We start from the raw sequence: 16165 nt of genomic DNA, 5'->3' as shown, positions 1-16165 counted from the left end.
TCCAGTTCTTTGGTCAATTTACACCACCAAAATAAATCAAATGAAAAAGGTTTGAAACTTCAATTTTCCATTTTTTGATTACTTCACAAATGGGCTTGTCCGTGCCTCTGGTTAAAATGTTAATGTTTCATATTGGGCTGTTGCTTCAGAATTGGATTTTTGAACAAAAAAAGGGACTCTTTTTAATTTTCCGGGCACTCCTTTGTGGTTGGACTGGATCATTAGAGCATTCGCAGAGTCTAGAGCCAGTTTAGAGTCTACAGTCAGCAATAGACCCTGTAATACAATTGCAGTATGTATCATATAGGCCAATATTACCTTGGCTAATTTATTATCACACTGTGTTAGACATGCATAAAATGTCTTCAGCCACAGGTCAATGTATTGTTGTATTATACCTTACATGTGCTGTAGTAGACTGTGTCCTTGATTGGCTACATATTTATTAATCATTTTTATTTATTTCCCAGAGATTTTTTAATCCAAAAATATTGCTTCAAAAATTTATAAAGCAAATAAGAAAAAAACAACTTCTTATCTAAACTGAACAACAAGTTTTGCGGCTTCAACGAAAGACTGTATATAAAAAATGTATCTAGTTACTGTGATGCCATCTATTTCAGCTTTTTGAAACCAGATGCTGAAGAGTATATGTGATTAAATCAGCAATCCCGCTCCATCACAATTCACAGGTTATTGCTATAAAAAAACAACAACAACAAATGCGACGTTGAACACGAACACAGTTGGGGTGAAGACCCATTAGGCAATCATCGTGTATAAGTTTCAATAAAATCTCCTTTCAGAGTAAAATCTATTCTGAAGGGAGTAGCAAGTCTTGTAAAAATTGCCCATAAAACAATAAATATGATTTTGACCTTGACAATTCAGATGGCTACTCATTAGATAATCATTGTGTAAGTTTGATTAAATTCTGATCAGTAGTATAGGAGGAAGATTAGAGGAGAGAGGGTGATTTTGACAACCTCCTTTTGCAGCCAGAGGCATTTATGCTTATTGATGTCCTTGTTGTGTCCATCTTTTATATACAGTCTATGGCTTAAAAAAATGCTATACAAAGAATAACAAGCAGTTTGTGAGCAAGCTGATATTGAGCAGTGTTGTCGATCTCTTATGCCTGGCAGAACATAGCAACACCCAGGCTAAATGAACTGGGTCGTTTCTATTTTATGTGTCTCATATCATATAAAATATAAATTATTTTATGATATGCTATCTTACAGGCTACAAGGTTATTTGGCACAGCGATTCCCTTAGCTGGCTACAAAAGTGCAGATACGTAATGGTCTCACTGTTATATGGTCTTCCAACCATAGTGTGCAGCTCTGCACACTTCTGTACTCTACTGGATTTGTCATACCCAGTCTTGCAGTCATGAATGTGCACCCATATGACGTGAGACACTCCAGCACATGACATATTTGGCTTTAAAATGACGTCACGGCAGCGTGGGGCTCAGCAGGCAGATCGTTCGTCAGTCTGAGAGAAGAGGAGCAGCAGGAGGAGACGTGCCGGTCTCCTCTCCGCTGTAATGACAAGCCCTCACAGCCACTCTCTCCAACTCCTCTGAAACAACCCTCAGCCTCCAGGATTTTCCTCCGCCGCTTCCCCTCTTCCTTTTTCTTTTCAGTTGCACCTTATTTCATTTTACTTTCATTTATTTTACTTTATCTAACCTCTCAACCACCCCCCTCCACAGAGATGTCAACAGATAATGAAGACCCCCTGCCTCTGGTGACTTGAATCCTCCCTGCTTCAGAGAACTGAACATTCTCATCTTCCGCCCCCCATTTTTTTTTTCCAATTTTCTTTTTTGGACGTTCATCTGCCGTTCAGCAATGTAGGAGAAGTGACGGCGTCATTTCAGCAATGAGGATGCCAACTGCATGCCCCGATTTCGGCTCTCGGCATCTTGCATCTTTGCCTTTTCTGCTGGGGCGACTGAAAAATGAACGATTTGCGTGAAGGCAAAGTTTGAGGGTACCTCTTTCGGTTTCCCGCTCACCTGTCCGCCTGCACGCGCCTACCCCCTCTCTCTCCTCTCGGCTGGTGAGCAGGGAGAGCAAATCATCGCCAACAGAAGAACTGACGGACAACTTCAAAGAGACCCGACAATTGTTCTGGTATTTTTAGTGGAATTTTTTTTGTTTGTTTTTTTCGGCAGTGTTTTTTTCCTCCTTTTTTCCCCCCTGTCCTTTTTTTTGGGAGGAATTTGATGTGCGCAACGTAGAAGGATATGGCTTAAATGATGTTTGCGTTGACAGCTGGAGTAAGGTCCGTAACTTGAGTGCTTTCTTCTCATCAGCAATTGCCGACTTTGGTGGAAAAACCCATCCAAATGGGAGGATACCTGGAGGACTGAGTCGGTTTTCGACAGTCGAGAGAGAGAGAGAGAAAAAATGTGGATAAAACGGAGTGTCGCGCGCAGGTAAGGCACAAATTATTTTGTTCAGTAATTACTTTGTACTTAAATTCTTGAATGATTAGGGGGGGAAATGTAGACTGTGACTGTGCATTGTAATTTCTCTTCAACAGCGTGTCTCAATTTTTTCTTTTAAATCTACGCCACTGCAAGTTATTAGAGTCTGCTGGAATTGATGAACGAATAACGTAGATCAATTGGACTGTGAAAAGCGCGAGGCTGTGGCTGCCGCTGTGTCAGAGTTATACACATATTAGCTGCTTTAGTGTTGGTAATAAAGAATATCCGGGTACAGGCTTTCTATAGATATGTTTTGTGATTTTTAAAAAAAATTTTAAGGAAGAAAATAATTGGAAAATTTCACATCCTGTACGCTGGGGGTCGCCAACAGTACGGCGCAAGCGACGCACATACATTCGCAGATAACAGACGCGTGCTCAAAGCGACACGTGTGTAGACACACGCGCGCGTGCGCGTGCACAGTCTCAAGGTTAGGTCTGTCAATTCCTCCCCACTTGTGAGAATAAACGCGTCCAGGTGAGCTCTACGTGCAATTCGTTGGCATAAAGTGAAGGTAAAATGATGAAATGAAGCTTTGCCCCCAAAATATTAAAGCACTTGGTGTTCTGATGAGTGCGTATCCAAGCACAAGGAGAGGATGGCATACAAAATATCTGTGCGCAGGGGTCAGCTTGATCACACTGAACAACACCTCCCTTATCTTTTTAGGCTACATTAAAGTCTTTTTGCCAGAGAAATTGTTTTTTAAAATGATAGATATGATAGAACTACATCCCTAAAGTGAAGATATAGAAAGTAGGCTTCAGACTCCAACTGATGAGTGAGGAAGTCCAAACAAAAGCCCTAAGTGAGATCATTCATTTGCCCCAAAGTGGGTTTATAGGTAATGACACACTGCAAAATGAGACCAAGTCTGTTTTCTTGCCACCTGCTGGATCCCATTCCCACCGGCAGCTCATATTCCTGCCCAGTTGCAGCCGTACATTTGTTATGCATGACACACGCTGTACATCTTTAGGGCTGACCTCGCAGGGTAATGGCAATGCACGTCTTAGACAGTGCAGTTGTGTGAGATGATGAAATGAAATGCCATGCCTTTAGATGGATCGGCAAGGGGCACAGAGAAACCAATTTCCATCATCGGGAATTTCCTTGTCACTTGCTCACACAAACTGGAATGTCCAAATGGGACATTGGACGATCTGCAGCCGCTGTTATGGACTGAAGTCGCTTGTTATTAGCAGTAATGTACCCTGTTTTGTAGTCAGGTATTTTTACTGGCTTGGGCCTTTTCAGGGCGCAGAAGTTATTGTGCACACAGGAATCTGTGCACATGCATTAAAGGCAATAAAGTTGTTTATGTGACAGAGATCTGTCCATTTTTCTTTAAGTTAAACCCCAATTAACAAAACTCGTTAAAGAATATTAAAATGCTCTCGGTAGTTCAGTAGCTGTAGCCGAAGCATCTTCATGAGGTGCCCACGGTTACTCTGTGCATGAGAAACCCCGCCACAGTCTAAAGTTTTGCAATGCTGTCGCTGATTATCAGACATTGATAGCAGCAGTTGGTGGCGGGGCTTTTATTGGAGTGATTTCTTTCCCTGCAGTATGGGTGGTGAAAATATTTGTTTTCCTTTGTTTGAAAAAAAAAAGGATGGATGAACTGAATGTGTACAGAGAAAGCCACTGTACCTGTTGGAAGAGACAAAGAACAAACCACCTACAGAAAGTAAATATGTGGGCGTAAATGCAACCGCACTGGCTTCAGTAGACCAGGAGAAAAAAAAGGGCTGATGGAGAGTTACAGATACAATTTTAAAAAACAAGGCTTCTAGAGATGACTACAGTAGTTACTCATCGTTCTGGGCAAACCGTCTCATTAAGACAGCCTGTGGGCTAAGGCTGGGCTTTAGTGATTATCACTATTATTTATAGACTTACTAAAAAGACTGTAAAGATGTGATGATAACATGGGAATGAATTGTAATTTGGTTCTTATTAAAGTAGCCATCCCAAATTGTAAACCAGCTGTTTGTTGGTGTGCATTCAGTTTTTCTCGTAAATGGATAACAATGAACGCTCGTGACCTGCGACATGCTTCACTGTCTGTGATGTGTGAAATCTTCCAGTCAAAGCTAAATGCTGGTAATTTGCAGCGTTATAACGAGCTTGAACCAGAGAGCATCTGACTCGAGGGTTAACCAGCGGGGATTCGGCTCTCACACACTCGGGATCTCTGGGCTGAGCCTTTCATGGATGTCACACAGTTTCAGGTCCCCCATGGCGAGCTCTTGTACAGCTGAGGCACCGGAGATGCTATCAAGCCTCGGCACACTGCGGCAGTAAAAAGCGTTGCTGACTGAGACACCAGTTGCCTTTTACGAAGGCTTTATTTGTCTTGTTTCACTTGCCTGACGGAGGATTGTAAAGCATAGATGGCTGTGTCTTTGTATGTTTAGCCTTTTCTGCTCAATAGGCATACATCGAGTGATCAAGAGTGATACATCGAGTGAATTTGACAGTAGTGATTCAGATATGCACTAAAAAAGAAAAGAGAGTGGTTTTAATGAGCTGTGAGCTGCCTAATATTGCTACACCTGGTGATAATTTCTTTGGTATTTTGCGAGTTACTCCTGTGTGAAAAAGAAAACTGTTATAATAGTCTAATTCTGATTAATATCACTGGCTTAATGAGAAGGGTTCCTCATGTATTACAGTTTGCAGTGAGGTGTTTTTTTCTTCCCCAATGAGAAAAAGTTGCACAGCATCATCAGTCTGCAGCTGGTTATATGACAAGCCGTGGTTCTCTTAGCGAGCCCTACTAAGAACTCCAGGGCTAAACATGGCATTACTGTGTTAGGGGCCATCAGATATTCAGATATTCCTATGATTTAGGTGCCATCTTAATAGCCTCTATGAGGGTTATTAACTGGGCCTCTCTGGAGCGTGATTAACCTAATTTGCAGTGAAATAGGCTGTGTTGCTTCTTGGAGATCCTATCCTCTGGAGGCGTGTGTGTCTGTGTGTATGTGAGAGTGTGTCTGCATGTGTGTCATTAGCACCCTGTGCTCAGCAGGAATCTGTTAGATCCAGAAGGACCGGTACAGGTTGTCCCTTTCTAATGACATAAAAGACAAAAAAGGCATGGACGCTGTCCATCTAAACCTTCTGGAAATACCTCTGAGAAAGAAAGAGAACAAGAGAGAGGCTAGCTGTTGTTGAAGATGTGGGTGAAACATGAACGACCTGTCACCGACTGGCATAGCAATTAGCAGAGAGGAGTCAAAGGCAGAATGGGACCGTAACTGCTACTGTGCTTTAATTTCTTACTGCAACACATGAGTGCATATCGGAAGCTTGAAATGAGAAGCCTGGAGTTTAGCTCATTAAGTTTTTTCTTTCTTTTTTTTTTTGAAAACCGAACACTTAAAATACTTGAATTTATGCGCTGGTGATCAAAAAAAAAAAAAAAAAAAATCAATAGCAATCAGAATAAGTGTTTTGCTTTGTGGAACCGGCTGTAGACCGCCAAATGACAGTAAACCTCAGAATAAAACCTCCATATTCAGATCTCATGAATTTATAGTCCGTGTTCTAACTTTATTGGCAGCAACCTTCAGCCTGATTGTGTTTAATCACCGGCTTGTCCGCTTTGTGCTACATGAAAAAAGTGTGCGTGTTTCTATCGCACTGGAGCACAACCATCCACAAAGTAAAGGAACTAACAGCACAGAACTCATACTTGATTCATGTAGTGAGCTTTTGCTGGATCAATACTGCCTCTACAAAGGATCAGACTTATCCGTCATGGCCCTTCCCACTAACTGGCCTTCTCCAGGCACTGGGGTGCCTCTCAGAGGGCCATTTTCTACTCCTCCTCCTCCACCAAAACCCCAAACTGCCACCTGCTTTATTTTGTGTTTAGCTACTTAGTGGTATTTGCTGTCAAGTTTGTCACAAGAGACAAACAAGACTTAAAGACAGTAAAGGGCTGATATGACCGAAGCATTGTCCTGTTATTTCCTTTTTCCACCATGTTTCTTTACAGCCCTGCTTATCTTTCTGAGCATGTGGGTCATGTACACTCTACTGCAGGACATTGTGCAGTGGGAGTAATTAATGGGATGATGCAACACTCTTGGCTGTTGCGCCTTAGACCCCCCATTTACACACATATACACACTCTGCCCCACCCATTTTCTCTTTTGTTTGTTTTCCTCGATGAATTATGTTCTGACCTCAGCAATGCAGCAATGTTTCTTACACTACGGCCATAGTAGCAGCTGCTGCAGCTCAGCCTTTCAGGCATGGATGGAGTCTTATTTGTGTGCATATCTTTTTGTGTGTGTGTGTGTGTGTGTGCGTTGCACACTACCAAAACATTTGGAAGATTTCATACAATATTTGCCTCCCAGAGGCCTGCTGCACCGAGGCAATCCATAAATCTCTGGAACTCTTTGGAAAGCCAACTGTGGTATTTATCTCCCTAATACTGGATATCTACTGAGGACAGCTTAACTCCTACACCTCGGAGCCTGCATTTTTACGAGCAATGCAAACACATGCCGCTGAGATCCCTAAAAATAAAATAGCTAAATAAATAAATATAAACACAGCAAGCATCTAGAGATAATCATAAACAGTACATTTTGATTTATGATGAGAAGAGCTAGGATTTATTTTAGAAGTAGAGTGGGGAAATAAGGGATGCACTGAGGCATTCGGGCATCATCCAAAGTAAAAGGTCATAACAGAAGTTCATGTTTCTACACAGATGATCAGTATCTTCCTACCAATGTTTCTGACCTTTCAATTTGATGTTCAAGATATTCTGGAACAAAGCTCTCATGTATTACAGATAACATGGAAAGGTACTGTATGTTCACTATCAGTAACTAAGGAGGGTCGCTCTGTATTTCTGGTAATTTGGAAAAAGGACAAAACATTTAGTTTCCTCAGAGTCAAGATGAAAGCCGGGCCACTGTGGAAGGGAAATTGTTTGCATAACCTGCATCAAAGCAGACAACTTGAGTGATATGCCTTTTTTCTTTTATTGCTGATCAGTGGGATATGTCAGCGGGGATTGTAAACATCTGGCAAGTCTCAAAGCTAATCACATTCATTTGATACTAGAGGCATGTTACTTGGTTAGAGTGGCATTGAGGAGGATTTAGCCACCACAGTCAACAAATTAGAAACACAACGTAGTGGGAATAAGCGATTTGGTTCCTGTGTATCTTGGCAATTGTGCTTGCCAATACAGAGCCATTTCCATGTAGGTATGTTAGTGTGTGTGAGTGCGAGTGTGTGTATACATGCTGGGTTATATTTGCCCCATCACTTAGTGTGAGAGCTGAGAGCTTGAGCACACAGCCCTTTTCACTTTCCAACAAAGGCGTGATTGCATATTCAACAGGCTGCAAATACAGACTCAGGGTATCACGGCTCTTCCTTTAAGTGGACAGAGGATGAACCCCCTCAGGTCTTCTTGATGAAATGCAAATGCTTCTGCAATTGAAATGCAAACAACGACCAACAACCATGGTCTGATTGTCAGTTTAAGTATGTGGTGTAAAGCTGAACGGGAGGGTTAGAAAATGTGCAGTACATAAATACACAGGTCAACTAATTAAGGTAGGCTAAGCTATCATATGAATCCAACTGTAAATCAATTCTCCCCTTCTGTTATAGTTACATTTTACTTCCATATTCCACTTCCCAGTGTCTCTCTGTCTCTGCCTTCTCTCCTCCTGTGTGCACATACGCAGTCTTGCTGTTCTGTCTGTTCCACCACACAATTAGTGATTAGCGCTACAGCAGGTAGCTAGTGCTGCAAAAATCAAGTGCAACATAAAATTTTACCCACCCTCTCCAGTCACATCTAATCACATTTATATGAAAAACGTGATGCTCTTCTTTCATGTTTCTGCACTTATGTCTTCAAAATAAATGACTAAATAATACAACTGTTATTGTGGGTGTTGATTTTTATTCCACATATTAATTTATAACATTTATATGTGGAATATTTTAACTATAATACATTAGAAATACTAATTTTATACATTTAGAGCCATAATTTGTTTGTAAATTAGACCATTTCTGTAATTCTGTAACAAGGGATTTTCTATCAAACAATCAAGATGTGATTGAAGTTAAAAAGAGGCTATAAATTAATTGGAAAAACTAATCTGATTTTTACATATAACGACTGTATTTATTACTTGGATTCTTTGACTGACTTGGCCATTGAAGAGTCCTAATTTTCTTTATCTCGACAAACTTCATTTGCACTGTTATGTACCATCTAATCAATTTTGAAGCATTCGAAAATCTGAACAGAATATATACTTCACATTTCTTCCTGCTACTTCTGTCAACAGTCACATCATCAATAAACAGTGGCGCCCCGGTACCCCTGGCAGCCATACAGCCACATCCTGTCACATTGCCTCCATCATGTTTCACAGATAACGTGGTATGTTTAGGATCATGAATTGTTTCTTTCCTTTTCCAAAGTTTTCTCTTCCCATCATTATGGCAAACAGTTTTCTTGGTTTCTTCCATTTTTCTTTGTTTTTAGAAGTTGCACAGGCTCTTTTAGATGTTTTCTGGCAAAGTCTGACCTGGCCTTCCTGTTCTTGAGTGTAACCAGAGGTTTGCACCTTGTTGTAAATAAACACTGTAATATTTTAAGAATGAATCAGACTGTTAATGTTGCCACTCCTAAAAGTTTTGCTGTCCCTGTGACAGGTGTGCTCTGTTTTTCAATGTCATGACGTCTTCTGTCCCTTGGACTAACATCTTGTGGAGCATATATTTAAAATGACAGCGAAAAGCTATAAAATACACATCCAACACTGTGAATCGACTTCACACATTCTGATTGTTTTGTCATGAAATAACAAGAGAGCACAGACTAGACCTGGCCATGAAACTTCCTGGCCAGTTAATGTTGAAGCTGTAAAACTTTCTGAAATAAAGCTGAAAGTATGAACTTCAATTATATTTGATTATTTGTGTGTGGTGTGGGGCGATAACTACAAAAACAGGTTTTGTTCAAAATTTATGACTCTTCCTGTAAATGCAAAAATCTAATAAAACAAACCTATAGGCATGAAAAAACAAAACAAATAAGAAAATCTCTGACAGCAAATAAACCACAGTTATTAAGAGTGAAATGGTACTTAAACATAAATACTGTTAAATATGTGTAACATTGGGGGATGAAAAATAAAAACGGAAAACATGATGTTCATTATGAGGATTGCTTGTAGTTAAATGTATAAAGATGCAAAAACTCCCGTCCCACTAATATTCCCTCAGAAATAAAAAGGCCATTGGAGTCTTTTCCCTGAAAAGTTCTCTGCACATTGGGAGATAGTGGAGGGAAAAAAAGTGCCAAGCAAAGGGAAAAATGAAAAGTGAGCAGAAATGGATTAAAATAACAATAGAGCATTTTGCTAATAGTCCATTTTGAGCTGTTGCCACAATGTAATACTGTCTGTGAGAATTATGGTGGATAAGAAAGGTGCTGATGTCTCTAGAGACATACTAATGCTTTGCATGCCTTACTTTGCGAGAATGTTAGTGTTTGATAATGGATAATGCTGACTGTCATTCTTTCTCTAAGACACGTTGCCTATTAGCACATATTAAATCCTGCAGACAGTTTTAGTAAATGAGGCTTTGCTTTCTATTAGAAAATAATTAACTTTTGTATTTGATAAAAATCTAAAGCACTATTTCAACAGTGTCTCAAAGTTCAGTGCCATAAAATGTTTCCATTGTGTCTGGGTCTGTGGGCCAGGTGCCAGTTAAAATGAGTTTTAAATGGAATAATGGAACGAACTGTGTAGCCTCATAATTCACAAATATCCTGTATGCAGCACCATTCATCAAAGCTGCAGAGAACTCCTTTCAGCATTTTGTATACCTTCTGACATTTTCAATTTGCATTATCATTAGCAGTCTATTGTGTTTATTGAACTGGAAAAGCAGGCCTGCCATATTTTTCACATGAATAACATTCATTTCTCTGAGAAGTTCAGCCTTTTAAATGGTCGTATATTTTCTTAAATGACAACTGGGTGTTTCTTTCAGGCTGTACGCATGATTACACACTGTTCTGCAGATTTTTGTTTCTTTTTCAAGAGATGATCCCAGTCAATTTAGGCATTATCTCCCTGGAGACACATTAGGCTCTTTCAGATATGCACTTCTTTGCAGCGATGACACTGCGCCTGAACTTGTCGACTTCATCCTTGCACTCTGGTCATGTGTCCATAAAAGCGATGGTGGCAGTATTACTAAATCGGATGTAGTAACTATAAAGATGACACAGTATAGTATTGGCATATTTTGCAGTATTGTACACTAAATATTAATAATTTCTTAAATAAATTAAAAATACTATGAACACAAGGTCTCATCTCTCTGATGCCAACATGTTGCCATCAGTCTGAATGAGTTTTTGTCAGGGAACACAACTCAAGGAAACTCGACTCAATTGGTTGTCAGTTGGTTGTTTACTGGTTATATTATATTCATATAGAACAGGATAACCATCCTGTTCTGCTGAGCACAGGTGTAATAATTAAATGTGAATTTCTGTCTATAAAGAAAGAGATATGCAATTTTGATTTATTACAGTTAATTGCTGGATAATAAAAAATGGATTGAATGTAATTGCCAATCTTTAATTGGCATTCAGTTGCAGACTGATTGCAGTCTGACTCTGTCTTAGGGCAACATCTATGGCAGGTTTAAATGACAGTCTTGGTGTGCTTGACAGTCATTTTGCAACGAAAAAGACATAACAAAAAATTCTGAAGGGATTTGATAACCTTTTCTTATTGGATAAAACAGACATTGATATGGTTTAATTTTAAGGACATAATTTGCAGTTAAAAACAAGGTCCCACCTCTTGTAGTAACTATACTGCATGCATTACTTTAAACACAATAAGTTTGAATACTTGCACTTGCACTAAAGAGCAGGCATGCACAGGGCATGTAACGTGTGCTGCATGTGCTCATAGTTTCTCAGTTTGATAAAGTTGTTTTGGAATAGCATTAAATACTATTAAGATTATAAACTATCTGTCTGGGAAACATATTCTTCTGCCATTTTTTTAGTAAGAAAAAAAAATCATTTATTGGAGCACACATGTACTGACCAATCATGCATGTACTGTAGCTCTCTCCATCTTATCTGTCATGAGCAACATTAACATAAAAGAAAGCCCACTTTCACAGACTTTCACAGACTGATGAAGCCTGCAATATTATAGTATCAGCTGTATTAAAGTAACCCATGTCTGAAAAGGGCAGTAGATTACACCCGACTCTAGCTCTGATCTGCCTGTCAGGTTTAAGTGATCAGTGTACTGAGGTGAGATCAGGGTAGGCTCATAGAATACTGTGGCTACGAGTAACCGCTAGTTGCAGTGATATGACATAAATATTTTAGCTGTTAATGGCTTCACATTTTTACTAATGATGCCCTCATAATAGTAGATTTTGAATTGATAGAGACTGCTTATTTTACTTATAGAATGTGGTAGATTTAACTGACAGATAAGCAAGCTACAATACTGGTTAAATGAGATGTAAGTCAAATTCATCCAAACCTTTATCTTAGTCCATCAAACAGTTATAAAGGAAACTGAGTCTGGACTAACATGGTGGGCTGAACAACACACCAGTATGTGCTTATTAAAATAACAGATGCAGATTTAAAAGCAGTGACCAGGCTTATTGCCAGAAAGCAGTCTTTGTGTGATCAGTAGCAAAAGCACATTAACTGAGTAGTCTGTACGATAGGTCAGCTCTTCATGTAAATGGATAGGAGGATGAAAGCAAATAGCTGGGGGGGGAACAAAGGTGGTGTTATTTCTACCATAAATAAAGAACAGCAGATTTCATTCTTTTTTTTCTTTTTTTTTTTTTAAAGGCAGAGCTAGTTTGATTCCACCCAGAATCGTGTGTTTTCTCCATTGTGTGGAGAAAACAGTGTGAGAGGAGAAAGAAAGCCTGAGAGACAGGTGTATTAAGGGCAGCAGAGTGGTCAGAGAGTGTATTTGAGTAAGTGTGTTTCTGGACCTTGTTGCGGTGAAGCTCCCACATATTCCCTCAGTCCCCCTGAGAGTTGTGCACTGTGTGAGCGCTGTGCAAAAAAACAGCCTCACTTTTGTTCTATAACCTAAATGTCCCAAAGGTCTGCAGCCCTATCATCTGCTTCCCACCCCACACGCACACAGATGATGAAGCAGCAGTTTGAAATTAAACCTGTCTGAATACATTTAGTCTGCATCAGATTTATTCATGCACATAAAACGTCTGCTTTTATATATTCTAGATCTTGAGTCTATTTGCTCACAGTACACAGTAGAGGTTGGGCATGATTTTCTCAAAATGATATTACAATATTTCAAGGAATTTTGTGATAACGATATTTATGATGATACAGAAAAAAAATACTGAAGTGTATTTTCCACCATTCTTTTCAAATGAGCTCGTTTATGACACACTAACTGATTCAAAGTGAGAATCTTGTGCCTTCAGTTGTCAGCAGGAGCAGATTATATTGCATTACTAGTGACATAGGAGTATATATAGCAACACAGGAAAGCCACAAAAGTAGCCAAGGAAATGTTATGTAAAAGTAAAACATAAATGCTTATCACTTTAGTTTAACAATAGCTAAAGAAACTTTACCTTTTAACTCTTCGGGAGTCTGGGATGTTGAGCTTTTTAACCAGCTGCTTAAAGTCCTGTTTTACCACCATGAAACCACATCAGTAATTTTCCTTTACCTTTCACACAACTGGCAGATGTTCCGGCGTCGTCCAATCGAGTCATTTGTTAAAGCTCGGGTCACACGTGTACTTGATGGTTTGTTTGTAGTGGTGAGCCAAGTTTGTTTTTTCCACTTCGGTGTTCCTGCATTGTAGTGTCTCCACCTTACAAAATAAAGTGTCTTAATTGACTGTTATTGTGATTTTGTATAAAAAAAATTATATTGAACTGAATTGAATTGAATGTTTTGCAAAGTACTGTGTTTGGTTGAAGTGACTTCTTTACTAAACATCAATGGAGGCTGACACATGGCCTTTGCTGTCAGACAAATTTGGCCTTGTTCTGTGTGCTAGGGAATATCATTGTATCATTGATAGTGTGATACCACTACAACACAGTTTATCACAGAAAGAGTTGCATACATACAGTAAAGTATGTAAAAAATAGAAGCAAGTTTTGAAAAATAAAAGCAAGTTTTGATGCATGAAATACATTTTTAATCTTTGTTTGCAGTCGATTTCTCTGTACATCATTTTAATCATCATTTCAAACCCAAACATATTCTGTGAGTAGTTTTTGGTTACAGCTGATCAAGTTTAGTCCATTGTAAAATTGTTGATTTGTTTACCAAACACAGATGAACTCATTTCTACACCGCCACATTTTCTAACCAGCAGTCTCTGAATATAAACTAGTACTACTATATGCACAATATTATCATCATCAGTGCCGTCATACCATGACTGACTGAGATTGACCAAGGCTTGGATGTTGGCATGCCTCAAACTAGCAATAAAAGCACCATCTCTGATCTTACTGAACTTGGTGGAAATCTGACTGGACAGAGGTACTGAGATCAGGTGTTCTAACCTGAACTTGTGGCATTCTTGCAGCAGCAGTCCACCTTTCAGCTATTTCAACAGAAGACTGCTTGTTGCTACACTGCCAGAGTACACAGCAGGGCTTTCTGGATCCCAAGCATATCCAGACACTTCCTTGGCCAGCTTTTATTTATGTCTGCTATTGAACATGCCTAGGACATGCTGGGTTGACATGTTCATCAGAAGCAGCTACAAACAATGACCACTACACAGCTGCAACGACAGACACTTGTGCAGTCTGTGCGCAGATGGGTGTCAACTTGCATAACGTCCAAGACCTCGTATTAAACATCTTTTAGTCCAAGCTTTATCAAGCTAGTATCTATAATATCTATTTAAAATACAAATTTCTGTTTCTGTTTTTGACTTGCTTATACACATACATGGAAACAACTGTTTTTAATCATGATCTACTGTATTTGTAGTCACTTGTCAATAATCACTAGTTGACATGGTTATTTACCAAAAAATAGCCAAAACAGAACATTTGTTATTATTTATGATACCAGGTCTGTTAAGATATTTTACTTTAAAATCCAGGTATGGACAATCATCGTAGCACAAATATATTGTAAATGTGTGAAGAGTCAAGTTGGTAGCAACTAAAAGTGAGAATCACCTGACACCCCATGGTATAAAATTATCACAATACTTGGCAAGATACCACATTATACCAATTTTAACATTTTCCAATATTCTATATATAGTATTGCAATAACATTCATTTAGATTTATTAGCTTTTCTAAACTGCAAATTTTGTCCTCATAGTTAAACTTGGTCAGTGTCTGTTTTATCCACTAATAAACTGATGTTATTTCACTCCAGTTTGACAGGCTACTAACACTATTACTTAAACCTGTCAGAAATGTTGCCTTAAGTTGGAGTCAGTTTGCAACTGAATGGGGTATAATTGGAACTTACATGCAATCTTTTTCCAATAATACACCAGTTAACCGTGATAAACCATCAAAAGTCACATATCTGTTGCAATCTACAGAAATTCACATTTAACTACCACATTTGTGCTCAACAACCTTCCTGTTCTATAGGAATATAACCAGAATACAGCGATGTGACAGCCAGTTGAATTGATTCCTGTAAGTTTTGCTCATAGACAAAGACTCATTCATACTGATGTTTATGTGTTGCCAATCTGTGGATTTATAAATTAGACAACAATTATTTGTAAATTGTCAACAAGCTCTCTGAGGCTGATTGCAGTCGGTCCAACTTCATCAAGCTAAGCGTGTCCACTGTCGGATGGATTTTCCGTTGAGTTGACTTAATGCAAGTTTTCTCAGCAAACATTATCTCAGGATGGTGATGCATGAGACGAGGCCTCTTGTTTGTTGTATTTTATTGCATTGAATAAAATATCGATATTTGGTGTCCTTTTATCAATAAAATCTCACCACGCAAAATACGGCAATATTATGCCTTCATTTTTTACTCACCACTAGTAGTGCTTCGGCAGTTCCACCAATGATTCAAAAAAGCCTCAAACATTAGAAGCTTAATTTTATCAGTGGGGAATATGAAGGTTTGAGAGCCTCTTTATTACACACATGGATCAAAACAAAATTTAAAAAGGTTCATAATTTTACATGAAACTGGCTTTGTAATCATTCAACCTTTCCTTTTATCTTCCACCTGCTGCTGATGTGAGCCTGTCTGCTCTGGGTCTTCTGCTGGGAGAGAGCAGGATTTGATTCAAGTTCTACATAAAAAGCCAACTGTATGTCTGGTTATAAGTCAAAGCAACATGTTAAATCTTTCATGCACTTTTATTAATCTGTCTAAAATGAGCCAAAAAAAATTATCACAGGATGTGTTTTAACCCTGTCAGATTGTCTTCCTGGAGCATTTGGAATTTTCAGGAAACTTACAGCTAACAGGAAACATTTTATAAATTTGATTGTAGGGTTTAGAAAAAATAAAAGCTTAGCTGACTAAACTGTTTCCACTCCAAACTTCCTTTGCTTTCTTGAAGTGGGATTGTATAAGGTACTTATCCATAGT

At 38.9% G+C, this 16165-nt stretch overlaps 1 protein-coding gene across 1 annotated transcript in view; it reads left to right on the top strand.

The window, feature by feature from the left end:
- Window positions 1-1417: 1417 nt before the first annotated feature.
- Window positions 1418-16165, top strand: part of ajap1 (adherens junctions associated protein 1) — a 51042-nt gene continuing 36294 nt past the window's right edge. The window contains exons 1-2 of the mRNA XM_040047618.1: window positions 1418-2144; window positions 2327-2449. Of these exons, the coding sequence (XP_039903552.1) occupies window positions 2421-2449 (29 nt within the window). The 5' untranslated portion in view covers window positions 1418-2144; window positions 2327-2420. The remainder of the gene's footprint in view (window positions 2145-2326; window positions 2450-16165) is intronic.

Source organism: Simochromis diagramma, unplaced genomic scaffold (genome assembly GCF_900408965.1).
Source record: "Simochromis diagramma unplaced genomic scaffold, fSimDia1.1 OVJJ01000387.1, whole genome shotgun sequence".
NCBI classification, from domain to species: domain Eukaryota; kingdom Metazoa; phylum Chordata; class Actinopteri; order Cichliformes; family Cichlidae; genus Simochromis; species Simochromis diagramma.
The sequence above is the reverse complement of the archived record's forward strand: the minus strand, read 5'-3'. Positions and strand labels throughout refer to the sequence as shown.